Source organism: Antechinus flavipes, chromosome 3 (genome assembly GCF_016432865.1).
Source record: "Antechinus flavipes isolate AdamAnt ecotype Samford, QLD, Australia chromosome 3, AdamAnt_v2, whole genome shotgun sequence".
NCBI classification, from domain to species: domain Eukaryota; kingdom Metazoa; phylum Chordata; class Mammalia; order Dasyuromorphia; family Dasyuridae; genus Antechinus; species Antechinus flavipes.
The window spans coordinates 26,697,443-26,722,017 of NC_067400.1; the positions used below are offsets into that span (position 1 = coordinate 26,697,443).

The 24,575-nt window shown below is 36.3% G+C and overlaps 1 protein-coding gene across 1 annotated transcript in view; it reads left to right on the top strand.

Annotated features, from left to right (window-relative positions):
* The window catches only part of LOC127556983 (EGF-like and EMI domain-containing protein 1), a 585,752-nt gene extending 564,184 nt beyond the window's left edge, over positions 1–21,568 (top strand). The window contains exons 10-15 of the mRNA XM_051990486.1: positions 2,229–2,351; positions 5,838–6,023; positions 7,779–7,910; positions 14,188–14,316; positions 16,764–16,892; positions 19,657–21,568. Coding sequence (XP_051846446.1) covers positions 2,229–2,351; positions 5,838–6,023; positions 7,779–7,910; positions 14,188–14,316; positions 16,764–16,892; positions 19,657–19,802 — 845 coding nt within the window. The 3' untranslated portion in view covers positions 19,803–21,568. The remainder of the gene's footprint in view (positions 1–2,228; positions 2,352–5,837; positions 6,024–7,778; positions 7,911–14,187; positions 14,317–16,763; positions 16,893–19,656) is intronic.
* The last annotated feature ends 3,007 nt before the right edge of the window (positions 21,569–24,575 follow it).

Genomic DNA, 24,575 nt, shown 5'->3' on the forward strand with positions numbered 1-24,575 from the left:
ATATGAACAGACAGTTTTCAGAGAGAAATTAAAGCTATCTATAATTGTAGGAGAAAATGCTTTAAATCACTATTAATTAGAGAAATGCAAATTAAGGCAACTTTGGGGTATACCCTCACATATATCAGGTGGACTAATATGACAGAAAAGTAATATGATAAATATTGAAGAAATATTGGAGAAGTTATTGGAAAATTGGAGTACTAATGCATTGTAATTGGAGTTGTGAACTGACCCAATCGTTCTGGAGACCAATTTGGAATAATGTCCAAAGGACTATAAAATGATGCATTCACTTTGATTCAGCAATACCATTGCTAAGTCTGTAATCCCATGGAGATGGTCAAAAAAGGAAAAGGAACCACATGGAAAAAATGTTTATAGCAGCTCAGGTAATAAAGAATTAAAAATGAAAGAAGGTCCATCATTTGGAGAGTGGCTGAACAAGTTGTTGTACATGAAGGTAATGGAATATTCTTGTTCTATTAAAAATGATGAACAGGAAAATTAAAAAAAAAAACTTGAAAAAACTTAAATGAACTGATGCTGAGTGAAATGAGCAGATCCAGAAGAATGAACATTGTACACAGAACAGCAAGATATTTGATTATTAGCTATGATAGATTTAACTCTCCTCAACAAGAAAATAACCTGAGATAATTCCAAAAGACTGTCGATGGGAAATTCTATCGATATCAGAGAAAGAACGATGGACTCAATGCAAATTGAAGCATACTCTTAAATTTTTTTTTATTTCATTTTGTTTGGTTTTTTTTTTGGTGTGTTTTTTTTTTTCTTTTGTTCTGCATCTTCTTTCGCAACATGACTAATATGCAAATGTGTTCAACATGGTTGTCCATATGTATCTATAGCAAATTGTTTGCTGTCTTTGGGAGGGAGAAGGAAGGGAAGAAGGCAGAAAAATTAGAATTCAAAATTTTAAAAGATGAATGTTGAAGACTATCTCTACACATAACTGGAAAAAAATCAAATATTATTAAGAAAGGGGAAAAAGAGATAGTAATTGTACTTGTGAGTTCATTTATATGGATAAATATTCCCTCTACCAAACAGGTTTGCAACATATAGCCTGAGAGCGGCCTCAGACAATGAGGGATGGAATCCCTTGCCCAGGGTCACACAGCGAGTTTGTGGCAAAGACAGAATTTGGATGCAGGTCATTCCAGCTTTGAGCAATCCTTCTATCTACTAAGCCACATTATCTAATATAAACTTTATATAAATCCTGTTTCTTTAGAGGAAACCAGACTAACAAATGAGTTGGATCTCTTCTGGTGGGACCTGATTGCCACTTCCTCTTACTGCTGGTGCTGTCTCTCTCAGCCCTTGTGACCCACTTGTCCTAAAACCAATTCTATCAAGACTCTTCTAAACATCTGAAAAGTCAGTGTAAAGTGCACTGGATCAGAATTCTCCAGATGTGTGTTGAAACACCAGTTCTTCTGGGAAAAAACAGCATGGTGACATAAAAAGCAGCACATTGGGAATCAAAGTTTCAATTTGAATCCAAGCTCTATTACATGCTGGTTGTATGACTCAGAATAAGCCATTCCCCTTCTCTGTACCTTGCTTTCTTTATCCAAAAGTAAAAGATTTGGAATAGATGATCTAAGCTTCCTTCTAGCTCTTCATCAATGATGCTTTCCAATGGTTTTGGAGTTGGAAAACCTAAGCTCCAGTCTACCTCTTACAACTCACGTGACCTTGTACAAGAGTCTTCACCTCCATCTCCTTACCCTTAAAATAAATGGCTTGATGGCCTCCAAAGTCCCTTCTAGTTTAGGACCTTTGATTCTAGTGCCACATGCCATAACAAGCTCCTCTTTCCAGCTGCCAAGTGCTCCTGGAATCATATATTTTGTTTTGTATTTTTTTTCCATTTTTTTTTTTTTAGAATGTAGTGTGACTGTGCATGTGCACATGTGTTTATGTCATCAGGTTGTTCCATCAACTAGAGGGCAGAAAGATCTCTTTCCTTCTGTTTAAAAGTAAACATGCAATTATTTTAATACCAAACAAATAAGTCCAGGGTATGGAAGTGGTAGAGAGCCATATAGACCCAGAAGGAGGTCATTTCCCCTTATACACATATCCATACAATCTGAACATCAGGGAGATTAAAATTATTTTGCAATAATAAAAGGGTGCCATTGCCCATCATTCTACAATTTATTTGAATGCCACCCTTTTTTTTTTTTCCTTTTCAGATCTTGATGAGTGTGAGAGTGGGCAAGCCTGCTGTTCCCAGTTCTGCATCAACTATTTGGGAGGCTATGAATGTGATTGCAAAATGGGATTTCAGCTCAGTCCTGATGGATGTGGCTGTGATGGTAAATACCTGAATTTTGTCTCCAAGTGATTATCTTTGAGTGGTGTGGTGAGCATTAGTAATAGTGGGTGTGAGGAAAGATGAAGACATACATCTTGTTCAGTAACCCATAATCCTTTTCACTTGACTTGATAAAAGGAACATTGGCAAAATGGAGGCAAAGAAGTGTGGTTGATGTGATGCAAGAGATCACAGCTTATAGAAATCACCACTATGAACAAGACTGGTGATTGGTTGTTTGGTACCAGAAATCATTTATTAATATAATCTTCAATTATTCAAAAGTTATATTACAATATGGACTGGCTGGAATGAGGAGGCACTATGGCAACAGAAACGCAGGGCTGTTTAGTGCTTAGAGAAATAATTAGATGTAAATCTTAGTCTGATACTACCTTTCTGAACTGATGTTTTTTTCATTTGGGAAATGGCATAAAAATACTAATTGTAAATATCTTACGGGTTGTGATTTTTTTCTCTTTTTTGTGAGGCTCAAAAATAATGCTGAACTTTGGTAGTAATTTTTATGGTAGAAAGAGCATTGGATTTCATAAAGAAGAAAAACTGAATTGAAATTTCAGTCTTGACCCTCAAAGCCCATGTGGCCTTGAGCAAAACATTTATTTCTTCTGATCCTCAACTCCCTCATCTATAAAATGGGCATAATTATATCTAGACAACCTATATCCCTAGGCTCTTGCAATATGAAAGATGCTATATAAACAATAAAAATATTATAAAACTGTGAGCGGTTATTAGAATGGTCCATAGCACAAGCCTAGAACATTGGTTCACACTAATTCACTCATACCCTATCCCCTTCTTCTTCTTCTTCTTCTTTTTTTTTTTTTTTTGTCATATACCAAATTGAAATGACTAATGCTCTTTAAGGAAATGCTGGTTTTATCGCTTTCTAATGACTATTTGGTTAAAAAAAAATAACTCATTTTGTTCTTATATGATGTCTAAATTGTATTTGAAGAGAATATTTGAGATGAGTTTGTATGAACAGAGCAAAGTTAATTGAGTTTTCTTTAATTCCACTACCAATACCTTATGTAACTCATTGTTGTGGGATTGTTGTTGCCTTTTTAATTTGTGAACGCTTGCATTAAAGGAGATGGTGGTTTTCATCTTTTGGTTATTATTGCTATTATTCTGACTCATAAAAGATTTCTTGAAATTGAAATAACGATTAGATGATCTACATCTGTACCAATAACAATTAAAATTATATAAAAGCCCCAAACGCTGCAGAGAAAATAGCTTTTCTTTATTCAGCGTAATGAATTCCTAAATTCTCTCGGTACTGAGATGCTCTGCTTTATATAACTGAGCTGCCCAGTCTCCAAACACCAAAAAAAGGAAAGGATATAAAAGAATACACTTTTTGTTTTGAAAGGCACATGTTCTAAATGCGGTGCCGTATATTAGCATTGACCAAATTCCAACCAAACATTGGGTCCAGTGAATTAGGGGCTTAAAAATCTGAATTTCATGGACCATCTGTTCATCAGGCAGATGAGCCAAAGGGAAGATTACATAGCCATGCGTGTACACACTGGTGTATATATACCATAATTGGGAATGTTTCAGCTCTCAGAGGACCGTCTTAAAGGATTAGCCTCCTGTCCCCATCTAAGCTACTTCTTGCATAGGTGACAGATTTCCCCAAAGTCTCAGCTCAGACTTTTACACTGATTTTCATCACTCATATTAAAAGAAGTCAACTCTGCCAGGGAACCCTTGGTTATCTCACCCATAAGCTCCTTAAAGGCATGTGCCAATCAGGTTTTTGATTTCGAGGAATCCAGACAAAATTTCTGAGCAGATTGATCGATCGCAAGGTTTACTGAATGCCATGCTCTTTCCTATAGGAATCTGGCAACAAGGAGACACTAACATCCATTAATGTATCTCCTTGCTAATTTCAGGATCCCTTTCTTGATCTGAGCTGGAGGAATGAGGCTGCTCACATAATAAAAGAGTTCTTTCTGTAGAATAATAAGCCGATCCATTAATAGTCCATAGATCTTAGGAGCTGACTGGATTTATACTAATATAGACAAAGGGAGCTGGAGCCAATAGTCATTCTTAAAAGTAACATCCCAGGTACCTTTGAGTACATTGGGCACACTGTTGCTGAGAGAATTCCTTTAGAGTCAGGCACTCTACCAATGATTATTCAGCAGTTATTTTAGCTACTTCCACCTTAGTGTCTCCTCTGCTTCTAGAGCAACAGGGTTGCACCACAGCAAAATCATGTAATTTATTTCTTTTGACTCTCTCTTGCTTCCTTAATGAATGAATGATTTCTGGGCGAGTCTAGATCTGCGATTTCATTTCTATCAGCAAACTGCTGGTGTGAAAATGCTTCCCACTATGTTGACTGACAACTTATATATAATTTCTTGTCTTAGAGATGAGGGAACACAGAAGATTCAGTGCTTTGCCAGTAGTCACAAAGCTAGTTAGCATGTATTAGAGAAAGGATTTGAATCCAGATCCTTATGACTTCAAGGCAACCTTCTGGGGAAAAAAAAAAAAAAACAACTAAGGAAATCAAACTGCAACTTAAAATACTATGTTCTACAATGCTTATACTAATTAACTATTCAATTTTACATTCTGCAAAGTGTCTCACAGACTGGTACTTTTTTTTTGGGTACAATGCACATAATAAACCTTCTTTAGCTGAGCTAACTGTTAGTTTTGAGATCTCAAGAAGTTTGCCTCTCCTCAAAAAAACAATGAATTTGCCAAGTTGCTGAAGGCAGATTTATCAGTGTGTGCTGGAGAAAAGTAGTCTGGTCTGGGGACTTGTCTGAGCTTTACTTTGTGTCAAAGTACCATCTGTAAGGCAAAACAATGAACACGCTCACGCCTTTGAATCCATAAGCTCTGTTCCTATGTCAACGCCCAAGAGGATGCCTTGTGTTCTCTCCCTTAGATGTGGATGAGTGTCTGCAGGACAGTACTGACTGTGACCAGCTCTGTATTAATTCTTTGGGATCCTATGAATGTCTCTGCGAGGAAGGTTACCAAATTGATAGTAACAGAAAAACTTGCATCCGTAAGTTCCGATGAGGGAGTTTCCTTTTTGAAAATCACATTTCAACTGTTTTGAATTTCTTCCAGGGGCCAAGGGAAGAATGCAATTTCCTTCCCTCAGTCCATCTTTCAAACCTTTCTTTTTTTTTCTAAACTAAAACTATTTTCTCCTCCCTTTGTCCTTGTTCTCTAGCAGCTTTACCTTTGTGTTCACGGCTTCTAACCTTCCTTTGTGATTGTCTATTTGAATTGGCTTTGCTCAAAGGCTTTCCCCTTTTCACTACCCCCTGCTTGTGTGGAGAGTTCAGACTCTTCATTTCTCTTAGCCGTTTTTGCCCAGTTCTGCACACAGAGACACATGCCCACCCCCCGCCATCTGTTTGCCTCATCCCTAACAGCGATGCAAATGCACAGTCATTTTCCTCTCTGGTTTTAGCTTTGGATGAGGAGGAATTAGAGGAGGAAGAAGAGGAATTGGAAGTTGTAAGCTTCCCAGATCTTCACTTCAGAAGACATGCTCAACTGCTTACTTATGCTGTTGCCCCAAATCCCAATTATGAAGATGAAGATGAACTAGAGGAAAGAGATATTCGAGGAGAATTCACTGTTTTACACAAAGTGGGTGAGTGAAAGGAATCCACTCAAGTTCATTTTTTTTCTTTCTCCCTCTCTTCCTTCTTCCCTCCCTCTCTCTCTCCTGTTTTCCTTCCCTCCCTCATGTTTTCCTTCCCTCCCTAGTTCCCTCCCTCCCTCCCTTACTCCCTTCCTTCCTTCCTTCCTTTCTTCCTCCCTCTCTTCCTCCTTCCCTCCCTTCTCTCCTTCCTTCCTTCTTTTCTTCCTTCCTTCCTTCCTTTCTTTCTTCCTCCCTCCCTCCCTCCTTCACTTCTTCCTTTTTCATTCCCTCTCCCTTTCCCTCTCCCTTTTTCTATCCCTCCCTTTTTCTGTCTCCACCCCCTCTCCCTTCCACTTTCCCTTCCTCACTTCCTCCCTCTTTCCCTCTCTCTGTCTCTGTCTGTCTCTCTGTCTCTGTCTCTCTCTTTCTTTCCAGAATTCATTGGACAAGACTACCAGAATAGTGAGGTTCCTTAATCGCTGCAAACACCTAAAAGTCTGAAAAATAAATTATGCTCCACAATAAAGTAATTAAAGTTGAATCTACAAGATTAAAAAAAGAAAAAATGAATGATATTTAAAAAAAACATGAAATAATATCAGTTAATAAGCTATGAGTGCCTACTATGTGCCAGGCACTGTGCCAAATGATGACAATACAAAGAAAGGCTAAAGTCAATTCCTGTTGTCAAGGACTTCACATTTTAACCTCAGATAATTTAAATACTTAGGGCTCCCACTCATCATCTCCCTCAAACCCTACACAACCCTATACACACAATTCTATTCACATACATATATATAGACAGCACAAATATATGTACACACATGTATATGCACAATATACCTATGTATTTGTATGCTATGTGTTTAAGTACATTTGTATATGTATGTATAAATGTGTGTATGTGTATTTATATATATATATACATACAGATATGTATATACATATATAATTATATTTTTCAATAATTTCAGTTATGTCCGACTCTCCATGACCCATTTGGGATTCATTTTGTTTTTTGGAAATATACTACAATTTCCTTCCTTGTCATTTCCTTCTCCAGCTCAGTTTACATGTGAGAAATTGTGGCAAGTAGGGTTAAGTGACTTGCCCAGGATTGCACAGCTAGAAAGGATTTGAGCCCAATTGAAACTTAGAAAGATGAGTCTTCCTGACTTCAGGCGTGGCATTTTATGCACCGTACCACCTACCTGTGTGTATATGTTCATATATGTATGTACATATGCACATACACATTTGCCAAATACATTCATATCAATAATTTTTGTATACTACCACTTTCTTTAAAAGTCTTGAATATAAGCTAGAGTTTCAGAAGCACTTCCTCTTCTATCAAATAACTTTTGAGGTTACAGCATCACCTAGAATCAGAGAAGGAGGGTAGAACCATTGGAAGGAAAGCTCCATGAAGGCAGGAATTGTATTTTTCTTGTCTTTGTATTCTGGGAACTGGGCACATAATAAGAATCATAATAAGAATCACATAATAAATGCTTATTGACTGATGGGGAGAGATATTCGAGTTTCACCTACATGGAGAGGGATATCTCATTGGAATGTAGCTCTAAGAGGGGAAGGGAGATTTTCTTTTGGATTTCATCTTATATTCATTAGTATCTTTCCTGAGTTTGAATAGACATTTAAAAATACTAATTGGTTCGTGGGTAGATTGATTAAATTTTTTTTAACTATTTGGGGCATAGATTCATGAGTTTGTTAACCTGATTTTTCTCATACTAGTCTGTTTAAATGACACTTTTGGACATGACTGCAGTTTAATGTGTGAAGACTGTATGAATGGAGGCAAATGCAATGAGGAAAAGAATCGTTGTCTCTGCTCAGCTGGCTGGGGAGGCATCCTCTGTAATGAAAGTGAGTATACAAAAGCCACACAAAGTGAGGGGACCGGAGTGGGGGGGCATCAGCCAATGCATGAAAGATGCTACAGATAAAAAGCTGAAAAGTGAAATTGTCCTTCTGTTCAAAGAGCTTGGAATAAATCTGAGTTCTTGAGGCAGGCAGCCTCGATTTGGATCCCTGTTCTAGCACCTAATATCCATGTGACAATATCTCTGAGCCTTAGCATCCCTATCTGTAAGAGGAGAAAGTGAACAAGATGACCTGCCAACTCCCTTCCAGCTCTCCATTTATGATTTTATGAACTTAGCAGGGAGATGAGCAATAAAAGCATTCGGATCTAAGTTTTAACCTAATATTAGAAAGAGGAGGGGTTTGTTATGTTTGCTTGTTTCTCTGCTCCGTAGGAAGCTTGATAGCAAATTAGATCATTATTTTCTTCAAGTGTCCTATTTATTCATCAGCTATAAAAACTAATAAAAGATCCCTGTATTTCAGAGGCTTTAAAAATTCCTTCCATTTAAATGATGCATTAATTTCTGGCAAGATATCCCCTTCACAAAGGAAGCAAAACTTTACTCTCCAAAAATACTTAAACGGAGTTGAATATTTCAAATCTTTATACATATAAATGTAGAGACACATAAAGTAGCGCTGTTTATTTCTTAACATAATCTCATCATAAGTGACTAACCAGAATAAAATTATACAGAATACCCTAAACAAAGTAAAAACAACCCTTGTTCCATGAGTATAAATGAAAATGAATTTAAAGAAATGAAATGTGCCAGCTATAAAATGAATAAAATAATAGTGTTCACCTCACTGACTTGTTAGGAACATCAAAAGAAATAATATTTGTAAATATTGGCCTAATGTCTGATACATAGTAGGCATTTAATAAATGTTTATCCCTCTCTTCTCTTCAACAGATGTGAGCCATGAAATGTAAAATTTTAAAAATTTTTTTATAAAGGACTATTCATTCATTTTGACCTATAAATAATACAGATGATTAATGCTTAGTTTTAGCCCCCTGAATGTAGAGAGAGAGGGCAGATTTTGGATCTCAAATTTTAAATCCAGAAAAAATTATTAGTGTGAAGGAAATGAAGGAAAAAGTAAATGATCATTTATTGAGTATTTATTTGTTCCAGGTAGTGAGCTAAATGTTTTATAAATACAATCCTGCCATGTGGACTCCATTATTTTTCCCATTTTAAAGACAAGATAAGGAAAGTAAACAGTGACTAAGTTATTACAGGAAGACTCTGAGGTTGAATTTGAACTCAGGACTTCCTGATTCATGGTATAGTGCTTTATGTATTGATTAATAAAGAGCCAGCTTTAGAATAATAATAATAATAATAACTTTAATTCAAGCCCTATTTCTGATGTAATCAGTTTATGTGACTCTAGGCAGATCCCTTTCCTCTCATAGGCAGATCCCTTTCCTCTCATGGTCAGAAAAATTCTTCCCTGAGGCTATGAGGTACAAATTGTTACTCTGTAGAAAAGCAACAAACAGATCCTTTTCTAACTAAGAACCCACGAATTTGCAGATGCAAAAGTTTTGTACATCTTTACAATTAGATTGTAAACTCCTAGAAATCGGTGATGGTTTTTGCCTTTTCTTTGTATCTTCTTGATATAGCACAATGTCTATCAAACAAACAGAAAGTGCTCAATAAATGCTTGATGCTAAGCAGCATTAATTTATTTGTAATGATGGAGTGAGTTTCCATACCAAAAGTTCCCTAAGACTAAAATCAAAGTTCAAAACCAAACAAACAGACAAAAACCTGGCAACTAAGTAGAGAAATGATTTAGCTAAGCTAAAGCTAATATTGTATCTTTGTTAACTCTTCAATACTCTGATTTCCAAATCTAGCAGTTCTAATATATTGAACTATCGATAGTAGAATTCTTATGACAATATGTACTATTACATGCATACAGTGTCAATTGGTCAATTGCATTTAATAAACATTTTCTATGTTCCAGGCACTGTACTAAGTGCCAAAGATATAAAGAAAAGCCAAAAAAAAAAATAGTCCCTACACTCAAGAATCTTATATTGTAAAGGAAGAGACAACATGAGGATAACCAGATTAATACAAGACCTACAAAGAGTGGACCAAAGCTCATCTCAGAGGTGAGACGATCATAAGTGGAGGGAATGGAAAAAGCCACCAACAGTTCCAAGAATTGGAACTGAATCTTGAAGGAAACTAGAAAAGCTGAGAGGAGGAAGTGATGAGAGAGAACATTCGAGTTATAAGGTACAGCAAATTTACAAATACCTAGCAATGAGAGATGGATCCTTGTGTTCAAGGACAAGACAATAGGGCCATAGAAATGTATCTTAGAGTGTGTGTGTGTGTGAATAAATTGTCAGAATACTGGAAAAATCGGAAGGGTCAGGTTATGAAACATGCTAAATGCCATAAACCAGGGGTCCTCAAACTACGGCCCGTGGGCCAGATGCGACAGCTGAGGACGATTATCTCTCTCATCCAGCTATGAAGTTTCTTTATTTAAAGGCCCACAAAACAAAGGTTTTGTTTTTACTATAGTCCAGCCCTCCAGCAGTCTGAGGGACAGTGAACTGGCCCCCTATTTAAAAAGTTTGAGGACCCCTGCAAAACATTATCATGAAATTGTGGTATTTGAGATAGTAACTACCATTTGTGATGATTATCCACTAAATAGAATGTATAAGGTCAAATATATAATTGAATTTCTGAATTTCACAAAAAGTGCAGAGTAAAAAAAGAGAACAAAATATCTTTTTTCAGCTCTGTCAGATTGGAATGTCTTGCTTTCTTATTTTTGTGGATTCTTAGTCTCATTAACATTTGTTGAATGGCTGTACCCTCTTTTAGCTCCCAAGAGATGTTTTTTATCCCTTGGGATTTTTGTCGATGTTATGAAGAGTTAAATAGAAGAGAGATATAATTAAAAGTGGCAAAGAGAAGGCAATAAGCATTGATTGAGCACCAAATATTTATTGGATTATCTGATTGTCAGGCATTGTGCAAAGTGCTTCATAAATAATATCTCATTTGCTTTGAGTGTAGATGATATAAAACAAAATATATCAATGAAAACATAATTTTAAAAATATTTTCAGTTACTAGCAATTAAAATGACTTTTTTCTGTCAGATTTTAGAAAGTAATAGAGAAAGAAAAGGGATGAGTGATAGAAATAGTGAAATGTGGCAAATAATCCCAATTTCATTTAGATATTCAAAAACTTTCTAGAGCACAGCAATCTTGTAGAACATTGAAATATGACTAGATTGAATTGTCAAGCAGTAACCATGTCACTGGAAATGGGACATTTCAGAGATCAATGCTTATCAGGCACATAAAGTGTAGTAAATCTTGTCCAACAAATCTGTGAGGTGGAAAAGGCAGAGATATTTAGATGTAACCTCATAAGAGATTGAATGACTTGTTGCACAGCTAGTAAGTTAGAGTAGATTAAAGGAAACTTAGAGGTTAATGGGTCTAAACTCCTCACTTTGCTGATGCATGAACTGAGGCTTAAAGCCATAAAAGATTTTGTCAAGTAGTAAATATGGGATTTGACATGATAACTACTGATTCCAAATGGACAGTCCTTTCAAATGAATGGTATGGCTAGAACAAAGCATGAATACAAGTTGTTTAAGACAAATGAAGTGAATGAGGTAATGATTAGGGGAGAGGAATTCAATTCAACACAGTTCTGTTAAGCACCCTCTTTTTGGGAAAAAAAATGTGTTCAATAAGGATAGAGATACAAAAGGAAAACAAAAATAGTACTTGGACCTATGGAGCTTTCCTTCTAAAGGAGAGGGAGAGAGAGAGAGAAAGAGAGAGAGAGAGAGAGAGAGAGAGAGAGAGAGAGAGAGAGAGAGAGAGAGAGAGAGAAGGAGAGAACTACATAGAAATAATCAGTTGTATTGTACCAGTTCTAAGTAAGTGAGAAAACAGACTAGATCCCAAACTTCAACAGTAATTGAGTTGGAATTCTTGACTAAGGCTAGATAAGATTATAGGATCATAGATTTAAAGTTGAAAATAATTTTAGGGGTTATCTTTTCCCACCATCTAGGTGGTATAGTGGATAGAACACAACTTCAGTGTTGGAATCATGGAAGAAGACTCATCTTCATGAGTTCAAATCTGACCTCAGAAGCTTACTTCTGACCCCAGGAAAGTCACTTTACCCTGTTTGCCTCTGTTTCTTCATTTGTAAAATGTGCCAGAGAATGAAATTGCAAAGTACTTCAGGATTTCTGCCAATAAAATACTAAAATGGTTTCATTAACTCTATGAATGAATGACATGATTGAAAAGACTTGGCAACAAACTCCCATTCTCTCATTTTACTGATAAAAACAAATTGAACATGAGTAAATTCTTCAAAATTAAACAAGTATCAAAGGTGGTATTTGAACCCAGGACTTGCTGATTCCAGGTCCAATCTACTCATGAAACCATGTCATATTTCTGGATTAGTTTTGGAAAGTTTCACTAAGCAGATTAGCATTGAGCTAAATTTTGAAGGATTAACAAAATGTCTTTTGGGATGTGAGGCAGAAGGAATGAGGGGGATCTGGCATGAAGCAACAGAGTTTCTTTGGCACTTTAATTAAGCTGAATAATAAAATGGATAAATCACTAGTATATTTGGTTTATAGATCTCATCTGAATTCTACTAATGAAGCTTTTTTATTTTGTTTAATAATATGCCTCCATATTTTAGTAGTACTGTGTATAATCCATAGATCTAAAATGGTAGATTGTGGGATATTTCAAAGGATGCTGCAATTTGCCTTCCATATATTTCATGAAACTCATTGAATCTATCCATATCAAGGTTCTTTCTTTCTTTTATTTCCCTGACTTGACATTTTTTTCCACTCAAAATCAGAGTAAAATCTGTCAAGGCTAGGACTAGATTTCTATCTGTTGGACAACATTTAGCATTCTTCATGTGCTTATTAAGTGTTGATCCATGAAATGTCCCATTCTCAGTGGCATGTCAACTGTTTTAAAATTCAATCTAATAGTATTTCAGTGTTCCACACTCACTGTACTTTAGAAATATGCTGAATTTCTAATGGGAACTTGGATTATTTGTCATGCTTAAATATTTCTATCATTCATCCTTTTATCTCTTACTGTCTAAATTCTGATAGAAAAACTCATTTTAATTGAAGTATTTGGGCTCAGAGAAAAAATATTATCCATTTTGGAAAAGATTAAAAGTTGAAGGAAAATGTAATAATATTATAAATGTTTCACTCATAGTTTTCTTTTTTCCACCCTTCAGTTTTCTTTCTCCTTATTCAGTCCCTTTTTCTTTCCCCCTTCCTTATACTTTCTTCCCTTCTTACTTTCTTAGTCCACCTTATTTATATCACTTATTCTCTCATTCTTTCCTTACTTTCCCTCCTTTTTTCCCTTCTTTTCCTACTTTCCTTTTTTCCTTCTTCTGTATTTCCTTCCATCCTTCCATTATTCCTTCCTTTCTTATTAAGCAATTATTTAAAAAGGAAAAAAATGAAAAAGAAATGTTCTTCTCATGTTACCATGAGGGAGAGGGAAGAGAATAAAAGGTAAAGATGGTTATATAGTATAGTTTCTCAGTTTTTTTAAAGTGGCTTTTTAAAAAATGAATGTAATTTACAATAGTTGGTAAAGATTATCCCAGCAGCTGCATTATTTCAAATTAAGATGAAAATAAAGTTGAAAGATCTGTTTCCAATGTATTTCATATCAGAGCACTAGGAAGTTTTCTAAAACATGATTGTTTTCTTAATTTCATCAATCTTTGACAATATAAAACACATCTCATAATCCTCGAGGGAGTCTCCCTTGTGTTGTCTATTAGTTAAAAATACATTTTTTTTTTTACTTTCTGTTCATTTTCTTAATAGCACATGCAATTTACACCTCATTAATGTGGCCCAGCATTGAATAACAAAGACTTTGGAATAGTTTTGAAAATGTGGGGTTAAAGTTTACTCAAAAATATAAAATTTGTATTTGAACCTTATTATTTGCTCTTTCAGGTCTCATTTTTCATCCACTTCTAATGACAAGTCCCCCAGGAATGACAATGTCATCCAACATAGGAATTTAACAGTGACATTTCCCAGTTCTACAGGTGGCTTCATTCTTTAATTACCTGCTATCATTGTACCAAGATGACAAGAAAACATTATTTTCTCTCTTGTATTGATGATACAATGAGTATATTGCTTCTTTCATTCATCTTCTCCATTTTCTTTACAGCTTGTCTTCCAGGGACTTATGGACAAGAGTGCAATAGCATCTGTCAGTGTCAGAATGGAGGTTCCTGTGACCCTATAACAGCCCAGTGTCATTGTCCCCCTGGAGTTCATGGGATGAACTGTGAAGATGGTATGGGATCCTGTCTTTACCTGCAAATGATTTTTGTTTGGAAACCTGGACACTCCTAATAGGAAAAATATTAATAGAGTACTTGTTTAGCATTCTACTACCCAGTCTTTTACATGAAATTAAGGCCTTGTACTTATAAAATGGTCTATTCCACTTACATGATCCAATGGATGGTGATATAATAGGAAGAGAGTTCCAAATTGAGTCAAGAGGACCTAAGCCAGCTCAAATAGTTACTAATTACATGACAAGTCAAGTTACCTTTTAGAACCTATTTTACAGGGGTAGTATAGCATAGTAGATATGTTCTGGGATTACTACCAGGAAAATCTAAATCCAAATCTTTTCCTCTGGTCCATAATAAATGGCTATCAATTCACTGATCATGGGCCATCAACTAAGCATCAAATTCATCTGTAAAAGAGATATAATACAACAATCTCTTGTGTTATGTCTTTTTTATAGTTGAATGAAGTATAGCTCTAAGGAACTATGAAGGAAGATGCTATCTGCATCCAGAGGAAGAATTGATAAATATAAATGTGTGCAGAATAATTTTACATATATGTGACATGTGTGTAAAATTATACATTATATATCATGTGTAAAATTATTCTATACACACATATGTATGCCTGCATGCATATGTATATAATTATACATACATATGTAATCATCTGGGGAGGGGTAGAGAAAAAGGGGAAAAGAAAGTTAAATGATCATTTTATCATATATTAAAAACAAACAATAAATTACACATAATAAACTTGTAGTCCCATGTACAATTATTGTTGTTCAACTATGTTATGGAAATGTTTTATTTATTTCATAAATTAAAAATAAAGTATGTATATATATATATATATGTATATATATATATATATACATATATATATATATATATATATACACACACACACAAGGGGCAACTAGGTGGCACAGTGGATAGAGCACCAACCCTGAAGTCAAGAGGACCTGAGTTCAAATCTGTCTTAGACACTGAATGCTTCCTAGCTGTGTGACCTTGGGCAAATTACTTAACCCCAATTGCCTCAGCCAAAAAAAAAAAAAAATCAAATATACAACAGTTTAAAGGTAACCAAAAATATAATAATAGCTCTAGTACCTAATTCAAACAGGATTGTTATGCTAATTTTTTTTCTTGGACATAATATGCTCTTCAGATGCCCATTATGTCATTAATACCCATGTAAACTTGGACAATTTATCTTTGAGTCACATTTTCATTATCCACTTAATGAATAGAGGTAGCTGGTATCCATTCAATTGATCTTGCTCAACAGTGAATCTCAGAATCCAAGAGTATGGATTCACTGTAAAAGCTATACATTCTACTGAATACCAAAGGAAGAACTGAGGAAACACTGAGCAATACTCTATGGTTCTTAAAGAGCTTGCTCTGTTCTACAAGCCTGTCCATTTCTACACAATAGGTGTCATGTGGTTAATTTGGGGTATGACAAATAAGAATTTACCTAATTCATATCTTGGCTCAGAGTAATACACATACATACACACGCATATACACGGAAACTCTGGATTCTACCCTTTATTGTGGCATTTCAATAAATACTGATCAAATGAGCATGGTATAATGGAATAAATCACACAAGTACGGATTGCCAAATAAAAGTTAATTTCTCTTAATCAATAAACTAAAATGAATGAAGCTAAATACATTAAATCACTTTCAAATTGTGAATTTGCATTTTTCCTACAAAACTAGACATTACCAAAATAATCTAAAGACCTGGTAATTTAAGAAAAGACTCAGTAATTTAAGATTCCAGTAATGCAAGACAGAGGATTTGATGCCTGAACTTAATTTTTCAGTACCATTTTTATAGGGATCCAGCTATCTAGATATTCTTGGTCCCTCCTCACTCCTGATACTACTGACTATTCCATCATGTTTCTACATCAGTGAGTACAGTGAATGTAAGATCCAAAAAGGCATGACCAATGATGGCTTCTCAGTTGTGTTCAGGAACCGAAGAGAAACACAAAGGCAGCTGGTGCCATTATCCCATGAACTTTTCTATTTCCTTTATGTATCTCTTCCCAAAACTGATGTGCTGGGAAAATTCTATAATCCTCCTCATATCTCAGGAATGATCCTGATTCCCTCATTTCCCAGCTCTTACAGATAAAATTCTAGTAGTGCTCTAACCATTCTCTGAAGACATCTATTAAGCATTGGGATTATAATCCTACCTTCTAGATTTGTTTTGAGAAGAGTGCTTTATAAACTTGAAAAACCATAAAGTATAAATTATATTTTTAGCATCATTACAATAAAAGTCAGGGTGTTGGAATATTCAAGTACAGATACCCAGCCCACCTATCTCTATTTAAAAAGAACACAAATCTATAATTAATCTTGCACATATACCAATGTTTTCTTTGCATGTCATCACTCCTTCTAGGATGTCCTAAAGGGTTCTTTGGAAAGGATTGCAAAAAGAAATGTGTGTGTGCCCACAACAGTTATTGTCACAGAGTCTATGGAGTTTGCCTATGTGACCCAGGACGTTATGGTCGGTTTTGCCATCTGAGTAAGTCACATTCATTTTTTTTTTATTATTATAGCTTTTTATTTACAAGACATATACATGGATAATTTTTTAGTTTTGACAGCTGCAAAACCTTTTGTCCCAATTTTTCCCCTCCTTCCCTTTCCCCCTTCCCCCAGATGTCAGGTAGACCGATACATGTTAAATATGGTCACATTCATTTATTTGTCCAATCTCCATGCATAAAATACTCAGGAAGATGAATGTACTTGGTCCAATTCCAAAAGAGCATAGTCATTGTTTTTCTTATAAAGACAAGGAAAATATTGTGAGATGATTATTTTCTGTTATGGGATACCATTTGATTTTTTTTATAATTTTAATTTTAATATTAAAAAATTTTAAATAAATTTTAAATAAAAAGTTGAACTGGTATGCCTTTTACATAGGGGAATGTTAGTGCTTACTCAAGAATCACCTGGCCCATGCTCCATGAATATCTATCTATGATTTCAATACTTTTGGAGAACTCACGGGAACATATATGAATGAGTAGGAAAAAAATATGTTTATATAACTTGGAAAACTTTTATGAACTTTTGTGTCTTGTTTGGATGGTTGGAATTTTTTATTGAGAGAGAATTCTCCTTCAAGTATGGGTTGGATAAATTGACTGCTGAAGTCCTCTCAAAATCAAAGCTCATGTGATTCTGTATCTCATAAAAACTCTACATTTCTGAAAAACATAGGAAGATGTAAAATATGTTATTATAAATTATTTATTTATAGTTGTTATAAATTATTATAAATAACAGTTGGTTCAGTTTGGGCTAGAAATCCCGAGGATCTTCCCCTCCTAGATTGATTTTTTCACTAGGTAAAAGAGACCATTCTCTGCCTCATTTCTTACCTAGCCTTAATCTCATGATTAATTAGTGATAAATAGGAGTTGCCTCAGACAAACTGAAACCAGGGAAAGACCTTAATTTAAAAAGACCAAGACCTCCCACTGCACCTGGAGCCATCTCCTGATCTATATCTGGTCACTTTATTAAGATAGCTACAGAGATAAAAGTAAAGCTCCTGGCTTTGCCCAGCTCTTCCTCCCTTAAATCTAATTCATATACGCATCATGACATCACCTCCCTGATGTTATGGTCCTCCTTGAGGATGAAAGAGAAAAAATCAACAACAAAGAAGGAAGAGTTAATTGAAACATGTTCAGGATATTCATATGCTGTCATAATATAGAATTTTCTCTAAGAAAGTCAGATGCTTCTTTAAGGTACTAAAGATGTTTGAAGGCTGAAAATTTTAGGCATTTTCCATAATAGGTGAGCAGTCGGGCTCTTTTCTTTGCATATTGGTTGCAAATATTAACCTTGTTCAGGTCTCAGAAAAACCCAATCCAAATGTTTCAGTCTGTTATTTTTAGAAACATTGCTCAGGATCTGGTTCCAATCTTTATTCTCCCATTCTAAAGCTGTCTCCATACTACCACATTTACAACTAGCCATTTTTCAGATGCAGAATTGCATGTTTCAGTGATGAGACAAATATCAATAAATCCAACTCCTAAATTTTTCTTTGTCAAAGGAATCATATAATGTGGGACGGTGGAACAGTTCCACCTTACTTAACCTGACTTCCCTTTCACTTTCCCTCTTCAGAACACACCTTGATTTTCCTATTAACCATCAAGTGCCCAGTTTTGCCTGGGCTTCCCTCACCCCTCCAGTTCATGAAAGAGGTCAAAGAGCAACTCTGGCTAGTAATCAGAAAGAGGGAAATTTCCATCAAGGAAGAAAAGAGTAAAATGGAAAATCCTAGAATTTAGAATGTTTGAGACGAGTACCAACTGGATGAATATAGGGGGAAAGGTGACAATAGCATCTTAGCTCTCTTTTTGTGTTATCTCTTCTATTTTCCTTTTCATTAGTGAAGATAATGAAGTTTTGACTGTACCAACTTTTCCATCAAATTGATCTGATTCGCCGAGGCTCATGTGGACATAAGCCATAATTATATAGTGTCCTTGAGGCTGTGAGAAAGATCCTCCATTTGCTGAGGTTCTCTTCCTTTCCCCCTGCCTATTAATGAAGGGAAAGTACATTCACATTCATGATATAGTAAAGATACTAAGATGTCTTTTGAAAAGAGCGTTGAATTATGCTAAGCGGATGCTCTGGGAAAGGACCATTATATGTGTTTACTGAATACAAAGGTGGTCCCCTTCCCAATTAGGACTCTCACGCTGATTTCTGTCTTTGCAACTCAACAGCAATGGAAAAAGACTGAGGGAAACACAAGCTCACTTACGCAAGATGTGGCCAAGATAATGCTCCCGTCCCAGAGAATACCTTTTTGAGATCCACAGTATATAAAATGACTTTGGATGACTGTATAATGAAAGGAAATTCAAACAATGACTGCTTTTCCCACTGAAGCTTATCCATCATCTCCATGCTGCTGTGGAATGAATATGGCCCCGTGCTTTTCCCACGATGCCCTTACAGAATTCTAACGATGGGCACCCGTTGAGCATGCTGAGCTGGAATTGCAATCCCAGTTGCACTAAAGCTTTTTAAGTAGTTCAGGCTTCACTGTTCACATCAGGTTGCCAAAAAGAAAATGAATTGCCTGATTTGAAAAGACATTTTTTCCCCTATTGTTTTTGGCAGATAGGATGATCCCCTTGTTTTCCCCCTATAATCAGGCACTGCAGAGCGTCAGGCCTGTGTGCTAACAATTTAAACTAGGGAAAGCTGAGTTTGCAGGTGACCAATTTGCTTCAATCTGCTTGCAGCCTGTCCCAAGGGAGCCTATGGAGCTGGCTGTTCTTCTGAATGTCAGTGTATGGAGGAGAACACCCTGGAATGCAGTGCCAAAAATGGTTCATGCACCTGCAAATCTGGTTACCAAGGCAACAGATGCCAGGAAGGTATAATCTGATGACCACTTCCTTTCTTCTCGTTATTAATGTTGCTTTCCATTTTGTCAAACGCCCCACGGTCACTTATTAGTTGATCTACTAGTGGCCCCAGGAGGTGAGTCCACATTATTAACCCCCTGGATAAAAGTGAGGAGATGGGACATGGAGCAATGGACTAATTACCTTCATCTTCACAGTCTCTGGGTAAGCCTTAGTGATGCAAGAAAGATCCCATTTCAGGGTATCTTACACTAAGAAGATTAAGGTGAAGAAATCATTATATTGTATACTAAACATTTAAGAGAACCCTGAGCTAGTTACCATTTGGGCTCTGAAGAACCATTTATCCAACAATTCCAGCAGACCTGAGTCACAGACTCCTAACCATGGAAGAATAAGGTTACAAACAGATAGTGATAATTGTTTGTTTTTCTTTTCTGAAGCACGCATTTGTTACATAAATATCTTATGGTCAAAATACATAGAGAATACTGGACAGAGAAACCAGTTGAAATGATCTTAAGTCATATGAAGTCCTCAGGGACAGCAGAATTTGATTTTAACACTAGGCCTTGGAAAGGCAGAAGAACTGACCCTTAGTTCTTTTTTTTTTTTTTTTGGTAAGGCAATTGGGGTTAAGTGACTTTCCCAGGGTCCCACAGCTAGGGAGTGTTAAGTGTCTGAGGCCAGAGTTGAACTCAGATCCTCCTGACTTCAGGACTGGTGTGCTATTCACTGCACTATCTAGTTGCCTCTGACCCTTAATTTTTGATAGATTGTTGATAATGGTTGATTGGCCATGGCATGGCCATAAGAAGAAGAGATTTGGCCCAGTTGTCTCTCCTGTCCCTTTTACCTCTTTTTTATTCCTTTGTCCACGCAAGCACGATCCAGCCTGCATCAGAAGTTTGGATTTAGTTGTGTCTCTAATTTAATAGAGATATAAATAGCAACTAAATAGGTAGTTTCACTGGTATAGGGACAACTCCCTTTTCAAGAAGACTATAACATTCTTTTCAAATGACAGTTTTAGAAATATATCGGGGACACTGTGAGGTTAAATTATTTGCTCAGAATCCTAGAAATTGCACTTGTGTGAGGCAAGATTTTTTCTGTTTGTTTTTTGCTGAGGCAATTGGAGTTAAGTGACTTGCCCAGGGTCACGCAACCAGGAAGTATTAAGTGTCTGAAGCCAGATTTGAACTCAGATCCTCTTGACTTCAGGGCCAGTGCTCTATCCACTGTGCCATCTAGCTGCCCCATGAGGCAAGATTTGAATCCAGATATTTTTATAGTGTTGTATATAAAGGATTTTAAATAGAGGATTTGAAAAACCAAGGATTGTGGATCTAGAGCTGGAAGGGACTTAAGAGGCCATATTTCCCAACTCTTTCATTTTACAAAATAGGAGACCGAGCCCCAGGCAGGTTAAATAATTTGCTCAGGGTGACATAGGCAACAGCAGATTCTGGATTCAAAATCAAGTTCTTCAACCCTGAAACTTGCATACTTTCAACTGTACCAAAATGGTTTAACTCTTTTATGTGTCTTTTATGTGGCTGCTAAGTGGCATCCTAGTGCCCAGAATTCTGGGACTAATTCTGGGTTCTAATGTGAACTCAGATACTAGTTGTATTACCCTGTACAAGACACTTAATCTCTACAAGCCTCGGGTTTCTCAACTATACAATGGTGATAATAATAGCATCCTACCTCCCAGGGTTGTTGTGAGGATCAAACAAGATAATAATTGTAAATTGCTTTGCAGTGCTTGACACATATTAAATACAATATGAATGTTAACTGTGGCTGTCATTAATAATTATTATATTCACTGGGACCACATTTTCAAACCTGAGATGACCAGAGGTAATTTTTAAGAGACAGATGGGGAGCAGGAAGTGTATTTCTACCTTTAGGCCTATTTCTGCTCTGTGGGCTCAGTTCATAAAACAACCTTGAATGCCTTTATATTACTCACGTCTCTTAAAATAATTTAGCCTTTGGTTGGATTCCACAAAATGCCTCCCAAATTTCCATGCCCTGGTTACAAATTGCCTCGTCACTGTTCCGAACTGCCCCGTGACCATTCGACTGGAGCAGGCCAGCAACAATGTCCTCCCAGGATTCCATGGAGACGGGTACCATTTAGGTGAGTCATAACTGATAGGACTCTGAAAGAAATGGAGTCAGCTTCAACCTTGGGCCCATCAGTTGTGGAACTCTAGGAAAAACACTTAATCCTTCTGAACTTCAGCCTCCTTTTCTATAAAAATGGAGATAATAATTACCCCTACTCCACATCATTCCTAGGAAGTTCAAATAATACTGTGCATGTAAAGTACTTTGCAAGCCTTTAAATGCTCTCGAAATTGGAAGTATGATTATTAGCTCAGAGCCCAGCTGGCCATCCACTACCATCTCTACCCATTGTCTCTAACACATACTGGTTGTGTGACCTTGGCGAACCATTTCTCGACGACTCCAGGCAATCCTTCCCCAATATACATTCTGTAAACACACACACACACACACGCATGCATGCACACATACACACAGAGACATATATACATATGCACACACACATAGACATTTATGTACATATTACTTGGTAGCTGAAGTTTATTCTTTTCCAAGGAGACAAGGAAAGCAAGGTCAGGGAAGAGAAGTGAGAAAAAAATGAAGTTCTAACAGTTAGAATCTACAATTGCTGGGAGGTCCTGGACCAATGACTTAACCTTCTAATGCAAGGAATTGGTTCCCAGGCATCAGAGAGTATTTTCCCAGTGGTGAAATCATACCTTGGAAGAAAAGGGATGGGAGGTGGAAACCATACCCTTAGGTAAATATAATTTATTCTGATAACATTTCCTTAAAATAGCTGCTGAATAAACAAGACTGGGAGCTACCTCTTCAATTCCCACTGTGATGGAAAAGAAGTTGAAGGTCTATGTAAATCAGCCAAGTAGAGAGGTCACCGTAATCTCTGGAAAACATATTATTTTTCAATCAGATAACTTTGCCCAATTCTGATATTTTTGTCTAACCGCAAAATGAAATTATGAATAAGACTGGCTCTAGTGAATGAGTCAGTCATGATTGGCAGCTGAAATCAAGGAGCAAGGGGCTAGCGTGAAGTTTTTAACCTGATGAAAGCCAGATCTTGTTGTTTTCTTGGGGGGTTTATGTATTTTTTTAAAAAGAAGCAAAGTAACCTTATTTGTTCCAAGCCTTAGAAATCTTTCTAAAATTCTGAAGGTGGGAACCAGTGTCTCTCCCTCTCATGTATTGTTAATTAAAGATCTCAAATTGTTTCAGGGACACTAATGAAACAGAGCTTTCCATCAGCACCGCTCAGGTCGGTAAGCACTGTTACAAATTACTTTGAACAGCAGAATATCCTGTTTCTTCCACCAATCTATTAGATGACAAAAAACAATCAATGGCCTGGCCTTGTTTTCTACAGCATGTAGCCTAGGATATTTTAGGCTGACTGTAATCAAAGCTGTAACTGAGGACGGGCACCTTGTGATACAGGGACAGTCCAATGTCAACATCAGGATGGCAAAGCTGGACTTCCCTTAGAAAAAGTCAATCCCATTCTGCTCAGCTTGGGAATTCTCTGCATTTCATGTACAGAATTTGGGAGACCTTTTCTGAAAAGTCAGTGCCATTTTAGAGAGACATTGAGTGGATAGGGCTGAATGTAGCATAATTGTATTTATTGAGAACTATGTACCGCTAAGGCCCATCACCGAAGGATTTTGTCAGTTTGAGTCTCTCTTACTTCCAACTTTCTCTACCCAGGAATTGCTTCCATTGGGAATCCTAATTCAGGTGAAGCTTTCGATGGTAAAAATAACCGTTATAACAACACAACAATCAAAAATACCTAATTCATTGGTCTCAGTTTCCTTTTATGTAATATGTATGGGAGACCGAACTAAATAGCTCCTAAGTTCCCTTTCATCTCTTTCATCGCCCATTAATTCTGGATAGAAAGAACTATTCAGTATAGCAGACTATCATTTCTCTGCCCAGTGATCCTATCATAGATATCATTTTATGGTGGCAGTCACTAGGACCTGAACACCTCCTAAAATCTCAAAAGAAACAAGGATCAAGAACCAGTCCAGAGTCCCACTACCTTGAGACCCCTTCCTGAATGAGCTTTCCTGAGCTTCCATCCCAAAGTAAATCCCATTTTAAGTTCTTATTCTATTCAAGTTCTTCCTGAGATAGCTATCAAAATTGTTTCCATTGGTAGTCTTAAGAAACGACTTTTTAAAAAGATATTTTCAGCAAAAAAAAATCAGTTTCTGTATCTGTTTTTCCAAAGTGACAAGACATAGTAGCATGTTGATTTCTACAGGGAATTTGGAAGGAAAAAGCTAGAAATCCTTAGAGATTGCAAGGATGTTTTTTTTTCCCCTACTCAGATTTCAACACACTGAGATACACAAGCATTTATGGTGTTATATAAACTTATATACCTATTATCATATATTATTTTACTTGTTACTATATGTGTATATATGTGTGTAAGTATATTTTCCAATTCCCTCAAGCCATAACAGAAGTTGTTTTTATCTTAAGATTATAATACAAATTTGTGTTCCTTTTACCTTTCTTTTCTTATTTTTTCAAGGCTGCTCCCAAAGGCCTCTTGGGAGTTGAGTATCAACTGTCCTGTGAACACTTTGAAAATGAAAGTCAGTGTAGCAAAAAGATGGGGATTTGTGACTCCCTTCCAGGACACACTGGAAATCCTTTTCTTAACCTTAGTCATCAAA